The sequence below is a fragment of the Erpetoichthys calabaricus genome, chromosome 2, assembly GCF_900747795.2.
Source record: "Erpetoichthys calabaricus chromosome 2, fErpCal1.3, whole genome shotgun sequence".
NCBI lineage: Eukaryota > Metazoa > Chordata > Cladistia > Polypteriformes > Polypteridae > Erpetoichthys > Erpetoichthys calabaricus.
In genome coordinates this window covers 246,193,421-246,206,523 of record NC_041395.2, presented here as the reverse complement: position 1 = coordinate 246,206,523, position 13,103 = coordinate 246,193,421, and the positions used below count along the sequence as shown (strand labels likewise).

The 13,103-nt window shown below is 36.2% G+C and overlaps 1 protein-coding gene across 1 annotated transcript in view; it reads right to left on the bottom strand.

The window, feature by feature from the left end:
• pwwp2b (PWWP domain containing 2B) overlaps positions 1-13,103 on the bottom strand; it is a 59,848-nt gene that overhangs the window by 16,728 nt on the left and 30,017 nt on the right. The window contains exon 2 of the mRNA XM_028795325.2: positions 2,818-4,429. Within this exon, the coding sequence (XP_028651158.2) occupies positions 2,818-4,429 (1,612 nt within the window). The remainder of the gene's footprint in view (positions 1-2,817; positions 4,430-13,103) is intronic.

Below are 13,103 nucleotides of genomic sequence, written 5' to 3'. Positions count from 1 at the left end.
CCCCTTGCAAACAACACAGAAAATGTGATACCAAAGTTAAGATTGTACATGAAGAATTTAGTCTTTTATTTTTTTTTTTTTTTATCAATTTGTGTTTGATTAGGAAAATATTGCATGGACCACTGGTAGTCATCCTGGCTTTCTGATTTTCAAGTTTGGTATTCTAAAATGAAAAACTCACAGTTCCAGGCAGGCAGACTAAAAATTTGACCACCAATATAAATCCTATTTTATTTTAGCACCCCATACATTCTTAGTAATATATAAAAGCTGTTACATTTAATCACACAGTGTTTTCAATTTGTATTCTGTCAATAGGGTGTAAAAACATTCTGTTTTTCTGTTATTTCTGTTATATAACATTCTGTTATCAATAACTATATTGTCTATATGAATGTAAAAATAAAAGAAAAATTAATTTATTTGTACTATAAACTGTGTTCCGTGACTGCAATACAATCCCATTTTAGGATAACGTATTACTCATTAAAATAAATGCATCTAGATGGGATTGGATTACCTCTTCTTGAGAGAAAATTTAAGTTATAACAAGCTAAGAAATAGAAAACAGGTATAATGTATTTAAAACATTGTACTTCAGCTAGGGAATCCATCAGGAGCCCGGGATTCCCGGACATTTTTAATTCCCGCATACCCGGGAATGAAACTGCTGTAATTCCCGGGAAAATGGGAATGGCCAAGCTCGCATATATAGCGTGTAAAAGTGTAAAAAACTATCAAGAAATAACAGAGTTATACTTGAAAAAGGTGGCGCCATTGCTACAGCTTGCTCTTCATCAGACAACAGCTTTGAACAGCAACCTGAAATTGCAATGCGTCAGTCTGTTGCATCTGCATTATCTGTGCCAAGAAACTTGCCATCACAGAATGATGACAAGAAACCGGATGCATCAGTGAAAGCTGAAATGGCGGTGTTTCAGAGCAACGGCAAGCGCAGGCGTTGTTCAGAACAAGTGTATCAGTATCTGATGATTGTGCCGCCTACTTCAGTGGAGGCAGAGCATGCTTTCTCAGTGGCTGGCGTACTTCTGCATGAAGGTGCGCTCTTGCCTGGACGACCGCATGCTGGACACGTTAATAATAATTCATTACATTTATCTAGCACTTTTCTCAGTACTCAAAGCGCAATCCACACAGGGAGGAACTGGGAAGCGAACCCACAATCTTCCACAGTCTCCTTACTGCAAGGCAGCAGCACTACCACTGCACCACCTGGGAGGACGTTGTGCTTTCTACGCTCTTATTACCGCAACTAAAGATACATGTACTTATATGACAGCATGAACTGCTCGGTCGTTCTAAAACTGTTCACATGTCAGATGCCCATGCACTGTGTCATCCCCGGGAGCCCGGGATTTCTGGGAATGAAATGCGGGATTCCCAAATTCCCGGGAATGGATTCCCTAACTTCAGCTGCTGCATTCAGTTTGTAAATAAATACTCTATGGGCTATGTATAATGTTTGTCTCTCATTCTCTAACGGTACTCTCTTTCCAAGAACCCTCCTTCATTCTTATCAGGTTAAACAGCTAAACTCCTCAACATATACAGTTCCAGGTAAAGAGTGACATTTCAAAAAAAGCTTACTGTCACCAATCATCATTTTTGTCTAATGAAAACTGGTGGTTTAAGAGATGTGCTTAACTGCCTGTTTGGATTTTGCTACTATTTTTTCTTGAAACAAATATTTTATTTCTCCAGTGAACTAGAATTACAAAGACAGAGTCGCGAAACAAAGCTCCGCATGACAAACAGTACAGTCTGATTTAAACCAGATTTAATAGTTTCATATTCTGTCTTGTCCTATTTAAAGCCATGCTAAGTATTACATATTTTGAGATAGTTTACCTGGGGTGGGGGTGACACACACACAACTTAGCATTACGTTTATGAACAAACTACAACTAGCTGTACATTTAGACACTTCATTGCCCAAGTTTTGCACATGGTGATCTCTCAGATTCTGATTCTGTTGCGGTCATAATGTTCTCTTCATGATATTTGGTATATTTATAATATTTTTTAATAGATAATTAAGGGTGGCAAATGCTGCAATGCATTGGAAACTGTCAGGTCAAGTTTAAGTAGAATACAGAACACAATGCTGTACACATTTGATCGAACTACCGACTAACTCTGAGACTATGCTTTATGTGCTAACATTCAGCTTTGGTCTATTACTTGTTAACTTTGAAACCTCTCAAATAGTATGTTTAATAGCAATACATTCTTGGAATTGCTCACATACAGTATCTGAGGAAGTGAATTTCCCATTGGGATTAATAAAGTATCTATCTATAACAAAAAAGCAATGTAAAGCTCCAGGAAGTAGTATTTGTTTTTCAGTTATGGGATGATTTTACTCTCACTGTAATTATTAAATTGTGTGCCACATCCTTATGAAAAAAAAAGGTGCTTTTTGAGCATTCTGCTTTTCTGAGCTTATGGGCAGAACAATTAACAAAGTTAATGTCAATTTGACAAGAAGGTTCTCATATAAAATGGTAAAGAGTTTCAGGCTAAGTATTTTTTAAGCTGTCTTTGGGGTAAATAGCCACGAAGTATGGTTTATGTTTATTGTCCAGACATACACTAATTGCATGACAAGTGATGAAAAACTGGGGAAAAAAGTCTAAGCAACTTACCAAAATCAGTTTGTTACTCTAATTAATAAACAATCTGCACACAGCATCAACCAGCAACATGCAGTTTTAACAGAAAGATTTGAAATACATATAATGACACAATGAATCATTTAATTCTAAATTTAGGTAACTCAATGACACAATTACTTACCTATGCCTCACAATGTGCGAGAAGAGATGTTATTTCAGGGGTTAAGTGTTCAGCTGCTTTGGCAGCTTCTGTAATAGCTCTCCTATACATTCCCTTCTTCTTTCGGTTAAACCTCAATCGGAAAAACTCCAAAAATGGGGAAAGTTTGGACACAGAGAGCAAAGAGGTTGTTGGTGACCCAAACCAAGAAACTTTTGCCTCTTGCCACAAAGGCTCACCATCTTCTTTTCTGCTAGTATTAATGCTAAGAACACGTGCTGGCCACCAAGGGAAACCATGGATTTTACCCCAAACTATATCTCCAACAGAAACAGTCTGTCCTTCAACTGTGACACACTTGGTGACACTTTTGGTGTGCAATCGAACTGTGAGGGGTGGTACAGTCTTTTGATCATCTTTTGAAGAGGATGACACAGATGTCATTTCTCCAGGAGCAAAGTCACAAAATTCTGGAGATGTACCATCTGAGCTGGAAGATTTCGATTCATCCAGGCTGTCACTACTACAGACAGACAAATTTGAGGAGTCTGCTTTTCTCTTACGAAAATTTAATAACAATGTTAAATCATTATGCTGTCGTACAGTGCTATGCTGCTTCCTAAATTCATCCTCTTCTCCAGAGCTTCCAGAGGAAATCTCCAAAGAACTTTTTTCAGTAGAATTTTCAGAATGTGTGTCCATTTGAATTGCTTGTGGCCTTTCCTGGGTATGTCTCCGTGTGCCATCAACAAGTTCAGACTGGTATATTGAAACATTGTCCCCACAATTAATCTGTGGCTTTAACCTAATTTTTGGAGGTGGTACATCTGCAGTGGAATGGACAGGCCTAGATAGTTTAAGTTTTGGAATTAATGCATTTGTACCACTTGTTGGCTTGTCTGGAAGATCCTTGTTTTCTAAATAGTCTTTTGATTTCTCATGGTCCTCTCCATTTTGTATTAATTGTCTTGGACAAAATGGTTTTACAGAGCCATGCACTCTAGAGGGTATCTTCATTACTTCCCCCTTTCCTTGCGGAGTGCTATAGGATATTTTGATTACAGGACTATGAGGAACAACTTCACCTAAAAATCTATCTTCATCTTTTTTCTCTTTTTTACATTTCTTGTTTTCTGGTTCTGTTTCTGTTTCCTCTAGTTTTTTTCCATCCTTAATCTCAGTATCCCTTTTGTTGGATTTAGCATTTTGTCCATCTTTACTATCCTCGTCACTGTTTAATGTGTTTTTGCACTTTTCACAAAGCACTTGTCTTGGCCGTAGTCTTATCGTACTTATTGTCAGTCTACCAGAATCCTTGTTTCTTCTTTTAGTTCTTTTAATTCTCCTTGGTGGGGGTTGTGGCACCCACTGGTTATAAGTATGCCTTACCCACAAAGGCTGAGGAAAAGGAGCACCCTCGAAGTATGGTGGATATTGTGGTAACACTCCAGGAACAGTAGTAGTAGTAGTGGTAGTGCTTGACTGATTATCTGTAGAAGTGGAAAGTTGCTCATTACATGATTGCAGCTCAGAAGACTGGAAGCAACCACTATCATCAGGAACCAAGCTGTTGTTGCTTAGCAGTGAAGGATCATCTTGCTTCAGTATATCAGGGAGACAAAATAAACCAGTCCTGTATTTAAAATAATATCACATTATTAATTTCCTTCTTACACTGTACTTAATCATACTTGTGTTAAAGATACTGTAATATTTGCATAGATTACCAAAAATATACAAAATTATTTCTACTTTACAACAACATTTAAACTCTGATGTTTTCAGGTCATCAATGCTAGAAATGGAACAAAACCTTTATAAAAAGCTATACTCTTCACTACAACCAGAAATCTCAAACACTTGGTTACATATTCTCAATACCATTTTGAATGGAAATCATTTATTAACAAAAACACATTTTAATCAGAAAAGCAAAACAAATGGAGGAAAAGCGTATTAAAATTTAAAAACTTAATTGACATACTGATTAAATTTCATTCAAGGTACAAGTCAAGAGATGCTGGCGACTAATACCAAAAAATGAAAATCTAGTTTTTCTTAGAAAGTTTTGGGGGAATATTAAAATTTCCAATTATGATGAAGACACCATAAATTAAAAATATATTTCCATGGGGATAAATGTAGAAGTAACACATATAACTTGGCTAGAAGCTGTCCACTAAGAGATAGCTCATGGAAATAGTTCACTAAGTGATTGCTCATTCTATGGCCCTGTGGTTGTAAACGAGCTCTGTTCCTGCTCATGTTCGTAACCAAATTTTATATGCAAGATGGAGCTTACACTGAAGATGTCCATTAATGGAAATATTAGCAAAAATATATAACGCTGTTTTAAATATTTTACAGAAAAACGTTCCAAACTTATGAATAAAAACAGGGATTCCCCAAACGGGTATATTATGCCTTAATCATTGGGAAAGGCGTTATGTAAATAAAATGTATTATTTTAGCACAGATACTTGTCACCAATTTCATGTTACTGAACTGATCGATTCCGATACTGACTTTTTTTTTTTTTAAATCCCTTTAAAAAACATTTTACACTAAGCTCCCATATAACCAGAGGTGTATACATTTGGCATACAAGAAAATAAAATGCTTCTCATAATTACAAGCTGTCATATTGTTTCATTTCTTCTTTAAATGTACTCATCTGCAACAACAGGTAAGCTCAACTTAAATAAAGTAGTTTTCACCAAATGTTTGACCAAAATAATATATATATTCTCACCCATTGATTCAATGGATCGATTTTGGCAATTAAACTCTGCTTAAATTTAAACATACATGCACTTCTAGTTTATTCATCAATTGCTCTACAGATGTGTGCTGTTACAATATATGTATACAAAATTAGGACAGGTTTAAACATTCCTAATTCTTGAAGTATATTTAAACATTTACATTACCATTTTAATTAGGTAACACTTATTTCTTACCAAAACTAAATGCATAACACACAAATAATACAGTACAAACCCATAATTAAGTGACAAATCTAATAAAATATTCATAAGATGTTTATCAAGAAGATAGGAGGTTAAAATGCTTAACAACTTAGTATAAAAGAAAAAATTGTCTGTTTTACTTAACAAATCTATCATTTACTAAGAAAATCTGAACCTCTGTACTAAACACAAGCTTGCTCACCCAAACTCAGACAAGTAGTGATCACTTTAATTAAAGGAAAAAATAAGGTCTGGATTCACTAAAGTAGATTTTCTTGCAGTTTGTCTCTCTGTACAGGACGACTCCTCAGATTGCTTTTTTTTTTTTTCAGTTTATTAGTTCACTTTCTTTAATGTAGAGGCTAATCACCAAAAAAAAAAAAAAACGGGTTCTTTGCGGTCATCGCTCAACTGCACCACCCACCCGTCTCACCTTCTCCACTGTGCTGCCCTGGTTCTCTGCTACTGTCAGAGAAGTATTGCTCTAAACTATGCTAAAATACTCTTGTAATAAAATACTTCACGGTAAACAGTTTGTTCAAACCAGGTGGTCAGACATGAATGTTCTAAAAGAGAATGGCATTGTGCAGTGCCTGAAATATTTACATCGTGGGTCAGGTCGTCGCCACCTTGATGTAATATGCTTAACAGAAACCTGGCAAAACTGAATGAATTTATGTCTCTCACAGAAGCAACACCCCCTTGATACGTTTACTTCTCAGAGGCTCGTAGCTCAAGACAAAAAATACAACTGTCTTTCTTAACTGATCTGACCGAACTTTTAACCACTTAAGTTAACTTTCCCAGAGAGGAGTTGTTCTCTGCGACTTCCAGCATCCATATTGACACTGCAACATGTAAACTGAGGAATAAATTCCTGTCCTTACTGGACTGTTTTGACTTGGTGCAACATACCGATTTTCCTACTCACTCTGGTCATACTGTATATATTGGACCTGATCGTTACATCTGGCTTATCTGTTGGCAACACTTATTTACAGCAGTGATTTGAGACTCATAAAGCAGAACTTTTCACCGTCTCATTACCTTTCCCTCCTCTTACCTGTAAACGTTAAATTTCTCTCAGAATCCTTAAAAATATCTGTCCCTCTATTCCATCAACACTATCCAGCACTTGATGAAACAGCTTTTATTTTATTTTAAGCATTCATCTCCTTGGCACAATTCAGAATTATGGTCTATGAAAGCAGTTGGCGCCTTGAGAGAATTTAATGTAAGACTGGCCTCACTGTGTATATCCAGGCACCAAAGAGCTTATATAGATGCCCTTTTGGCAGAATAATAGGAAGTGGCCATGATAACCCAAGGGTTTTGTTCTCTGTAATTAATAAACTACTTACACCTGCATCTGGCCCAATTACCTCCTCTACAGGTCTGTGAAAAATTCCTCCACTTTTTCTGCAATACAATTAAAGATCTTAATTCATTTAATATAAATCCATCATCTGTTTATATTTTTCCTTGTCTTCCCACTCCATTTCATAAAATTTCACCAGTCACTTCTGCATTCTACTTGTGTATTGGATCCCATCCCCACCACACTTCTTAAATCCTGCCTTCATGTCATAATCCTGACTGTTACAACAATAATAAATACATGCCTTGACACTGGCTTTGTGCCAGCCACTTTTAAAATTGCTTCACTTACCTTTTCTGTCAAAAGTTCTTGAGTGTGTTGAAGCCTCCCAATTCACCAATTACTTAACCTCTAATAAATTGACCAAACCCCTTTCAGTCAGGTTTCTGGGCACAGCACAGCTGTGAAACTGCACTGCTTCAGGTAACTAATGATTTTCCTTTGGCAGCAGACTCTGGACAAACCAGCATATTAATTTTGTTAGATCTTAGTGTAGCATTTGACACCGTTAGACTTTACATTCTACTGTCCAAAATGGAGAACATTCTAGTATCTCTGGCACTGCCCTCCAGTGGTTTAAGTCCAATCTGACCGATTGGCAAGAGTTTGTTAGTCTTGGCAACAGCAGATCCAGCTCAGCGCCAGTCACACAAGGAGTTCCTCAGGGCTCCGTCCTTGGCCCTCTGCTCTTCTGCATCTGTATGCTTCCCCTTTGCTATATTACTGAATTTTTAGCTTTGAAGTGGGATACTCGGCTCTATTTCAATGTTAAACTGCAAAAAAACTGACCTCGTGCAAACTGGCACTAAAGTGCAACTTAACAAAATGAGCTCCTTCTCAGTCACTCTTGATGGTGATTTCATCAGACCTTCTTCTAATGCAAGGAATCTTGGTGTCATCTTTGATTCCTCCCACATAAATAACATTAAGAACCTTTCTTACTTTCACATCCTTAACATATCCCATGTTTGCACATTCCTCTCCTTTTCTAATGATGAGAAACTTCTCCATGCTTTTTATCAAACCAGCAACAGGGAGCACATAACACCCATCCTGCTTCACCTTCAATGGCTTCTTGTGTTTTACAGAATTGAATATAAAATTATATTAATAACCTACAATGCTTTAAATGGCCTTGCAACGGACTACATCAATGACGTTCTCCATCGCTATACTCTTGTTTGCCCACTAAGGTCCTCTGATTCTGGCAATTTTGTTGTGCTCCACGCTAACCTACACTCTATGGGTGACAGGGCACCCAGACTTTGGAATGAACTCCCTAAATTAATTCCATCAGCTGACTCAATTCATTGTTTTTAAAAAACAACTTAAAATTCATCTGTTCAGGAAGGCTAAGCACCTTGAGTAAGGTAAGGGGGTTCTATAAATATATAAATAAAATGTATTTTATTGTCTCTGTATGTCTGCCTTTCTGTTCAAGTTTGCAGCAAAAAAAAAAATAAAAAAATAATAATACCTTGTGTAAAGGAGCATTATTACAACTAAATTACCATAAAACTTAGAAAAGCAGACGCTGAAAAAAAACAACTTTTTTTGCGATAATCACCAACGAGTGTTTTATAGTGGAAATTGGGCAGCTGATCAAACAGAACATTACTGGAATGTCAATAAAGCATCATTACTGTATTTTAAATCACAACATAAAAAATGTTACCTAAAATGGACCACGGGTATGTACAGTATGTTGACCTTTTGGTTATATATCGCACAGTTTGTGATAATGACGCAGTATCTTGTAGAGATGAAAAGGAATAATGATATCAAAAAAAATGTGACAGCTGCTTACCTGTGAATGAGCTTACTGCATGGCTAAATGTGCTGCCAGTTACTAGAGTTGATCAGCAAAACATTTTTCTCAGCTAATGTTCAGTGTTGTTGCTTGTGGAAGTAATAAGGGGATTGTTAGTGTACAAAAACAAACATAAAATACCATCAATCCTATTTTCTGAATAAAAGTTTAGAGTTGGAACATCTTAAGTGCATCAACTTAGGAAAAATGAAAGAAGGAGGACAGCTGCATGATATTCACACTTGAGGAAAAAATAAAATGCCAATTGATGATGGACATGACATATCTAGTGTTAAATTATTTTATATATGTACTTGTTGTAGTGCCTCACTTGAAGGGATAGTTTGAGAACAGTTGCTGTAGAGGGTGGTCACCCTGCAGATGGGTGGAGCTGCCCAAGGCAAGTACTTCACATGGGTTAAGCTTATTGCATCATGTAATCACAGCTGGATATTTGACATAATCTTAATTCAGGGAGGCATGATGTTGCAGTAGTTAGCACTGTTGTATTATACCAAACATGACACTGGTTATATTCAACAACATATGTGAATAAAATAGTTGAAAATGGTGACAAAGTCTGTAGTGCACAGTGCTACTCTCCACCATTAATGAAGGCTTTTACATATCATCACCATCTAGTTTGCTCCACTTGCAAGAAAAATGTGGAACTCATTAGGTAAAAATTAATTGAAAAACACTACAAAAGAAAAAATTTTGTAGTTTTATGTGCTCGTTCCTATCTGTGGAACTGCTGCAACCTGTCACCTACCTGTAGTATGTTGTAAGGGTATGCAATGCATCAGCCATCTACAACTGGAAATTGGTATAATTTGGTTTTCTATAGCTAAGATTTTTAAAATGTATGGTTTAATATGATTATGATGAAACCTCAAGCTTAAATTGTGCAGAGGGTTAAAGGAAACCATAAATCTACAAGCACAGTATCTAGTGGTGTCTCTGCATTAACAGCAGGAAGGGCAGAGTCCCCCATTCCCCAGCAAATGCTTATGTAATTATTTGGCTGATATTTTGCCATTACTGGTGCTGGTAGCCAAGTACATTGTGAAACTCAGTGTCCCTCCCTCTCTACCACATGCAATGCTTACTGCCTTCTCCTTCCTCTGCTCTTTCTTTGTGGGCCAATGATGTTTTTTGTGCTGTGTCCACTGGTTGTAGATTCATTCTGCTAGCTACACCTCACACTGTCCACTTGAAGTCAGGGACATGTGTATTGGCTTTCACTAACTTCATAAGCCGATCCAAACTAGGATCCTTTCAGTGACTTGCCGTTCACCACATAACCAGGCCAAAGGGTTTAAGCAGAGGAATGATTCTCCAAACTGTTGCTATTTAAGGGTTTGATATTGCTTTCCACTCTTCTTGACATCATCTCTCCCTGGTCTATGTGGCCAAACCCCCATTTTCCCTCCAAAAACACTACTGACAGTAACATAATCTGTACAATTCCACCTTACATATGAACACCTTTTAAACAGACAGAAAATAAAGTTTAATTTTCTAGTTAAACACCTGATCTATACCAGTAAGTAAGGAAAGATTAGGGGAAAAAACACAGTCTAGCAAAAACAAAACACAAAATCACTCACTATATCAATTGCTTTTTCTTACCCTTGCCGTCATTTGTACAGGAAAGTCACTATCAAAACACAACTGCATGATCCAGTAAAATCATTGCTATATCACAAAATCCGTCTCTTCTCACCTATGCTACAAAAATGACTATTAGGGCCACATGCACTTACATCTCTCACTGATGTCTCTTCCTTTACATGGTTGGGAACACTTCTAATTCACACCAGGAAAATCAAATGTGAATGTATAAATCAATACCTTCACTGTACACATTTTTGTCCTTCATTATTTTCTGATACCCACAATTCCAAAAACTGTGACCTTTCCCCATAAAAAAGGAAGTTTCTGAAACAGCAACTGTTGCGGCCAATAAGCAATACACTAGTTCAGCCCTCTACACCACATCACTAAAAGTATTTACCAGTGACCATTGCTGGTTGAGATTATTTTAATACTGATTTTATATTATACATAACAGTCAAAGTGAAAACAAAGCATCTCATACATAGTGGCTGTTGAAGTTGTGTGAGCGGAGGTTATGCAAAAAAATTCATAACAAATTACGCAGAATGACTGACATAATTTGTGTTCTCTTTTTTCACCCTTAAATGGCTGCAGTTACAGTAAACTCCTCATCATCAATGCACCCTCCCATTTATTTAAATTTAAATACAAACACTTCACCAAGGCTTCGTCAACAATAATCTACATATTTCTCTTTGCTTTTGTAGCAGCACAGAAACAAAAAAGAAAATACTTTTTTTGGTGTGGGTCTTAGTGTTATAAATGAAAATGATGGGTGATTTACTGTATTTTTGGTTTACTATTGCACTAGATTTTTAGTTGAACAATTACTTACACAGGCACTATTAAAATACTCTTGACATTTTACTTTCTACTTTGCTCCTGATAAACTTTTAACAAACACTGCTGCAAGTAGTTTTGTTAAAGTCAACATTTATAGAATTTAGATTAATAATTTGGCTCACTAGTTACTCTGTTTTTTTAAAAAACTCATTTGATGTGTGGATGTCAAAATCATCGTCTTTTAAAGCCAAAATGTATTTTTGAGAGATAAGTTTTTCATTGCGAATAGTGTTGAATCAGAAGTAAAATTTTGACTTTGGTATGGATACCAGCTTTTGGATTTCAGTACCACTACCAAAACTGTAATGAAACAAACAATGGAGAATTCCCCATAACCTCATTCCACACCCAAATGGTTGCACAATCGTCAAAAGCAAAGAAAAGCTACATTATTCCTAAAAATGTAAGCACTACTTGTGTTTTATACAGGTGATGGAATAAATCTTATATTATAGAATATTTCAGACCATTTTGAAGTGTTTAACTCTACCAACAGACATCTTGCTGAATGTCTGCTGCTCATCTCTACCTTTTCATATTTTCCAGTGTCCTTGCACTACTCATTGTTATAACAAATACATCCTTCACAAATGTCCATCAACTGGAATTATCAGATCACTTTCATACAGTGTGACGAGAAGTTATTTTTCCTCGTTGAGGCATGTTAAATTACATACAGTATTTGAATTCAATGTATGCCATAACAGAAGAACATGCAATGAGTCACTGAGGTGTTGTTCATTATAACACGATAACATGCACACACAGTCTTTCTCTCTATTCATTCACCTATCATAACACCCTTAAAATCACATTTTTGTCCTACACCTGTTATTTTCATTTTGACATTTCAAACTAGCGCCACAGTCTCTTCACCTCATGTTTGTCAGTTCTTCCTTGCTATCTTTTTCTTAAATGTGTCTTTGCTTTTAGTGCGCTACGAGTTATGACTGACTGCTTAACAGGCTGTGGGATAAGAGTTGAAGGAATCTTATTATATGTTTGTGCCATAGAAATTAAAGCTCTCCACAATGTGTCAATGGCATTGTTTCATATACTGCCTCACTAAACTAAATAGCATGATACATAGCGGCAAGCATATCACTCAGAACAGAATTCACACTTTGATGAAATTTTGTAATTTTACTAAACAATCCAGTGGCAAACAATCACAAACATTCACGACCCACAGTTTACAGAAACACTGCTCTAGTAATTTTGAGTTTGTCGGAGTGCAGATAAACAAAGAGTACACAACTGTTTATTTCTGGTACCAAAACTGCTGAAATGCTGGTACTGTACTATTTTATAAAATTGGTTTTTGAGTACTTTTCATTACTGGTATACTAGTAACCCTGGCTGTGACTACTCTTAATAAAATGTTTAATTTGCTCTGTATTGAAATTACATTTCATTTTAAAGAACAGATTTTTTTTTTATTTTACAGGTTACATTGGAAAATCTACCTTGGTCCATAACTAATGTGGTATAAAAGTATAAAACAAAAGAACATCTCCAATCATGATTATAGAGTAAGTATATACTAGGCTGAAACTATAAAAGGAATCTGGGCATAATCAGTCATTAAAATTCAGTAAAAAATTTACAAAGGAAAACTCAAATTTAAACGTGCCATAACTAGACATGAAAAGCAAAACTTCAACATTATGCTCCAAAATACTGTGCA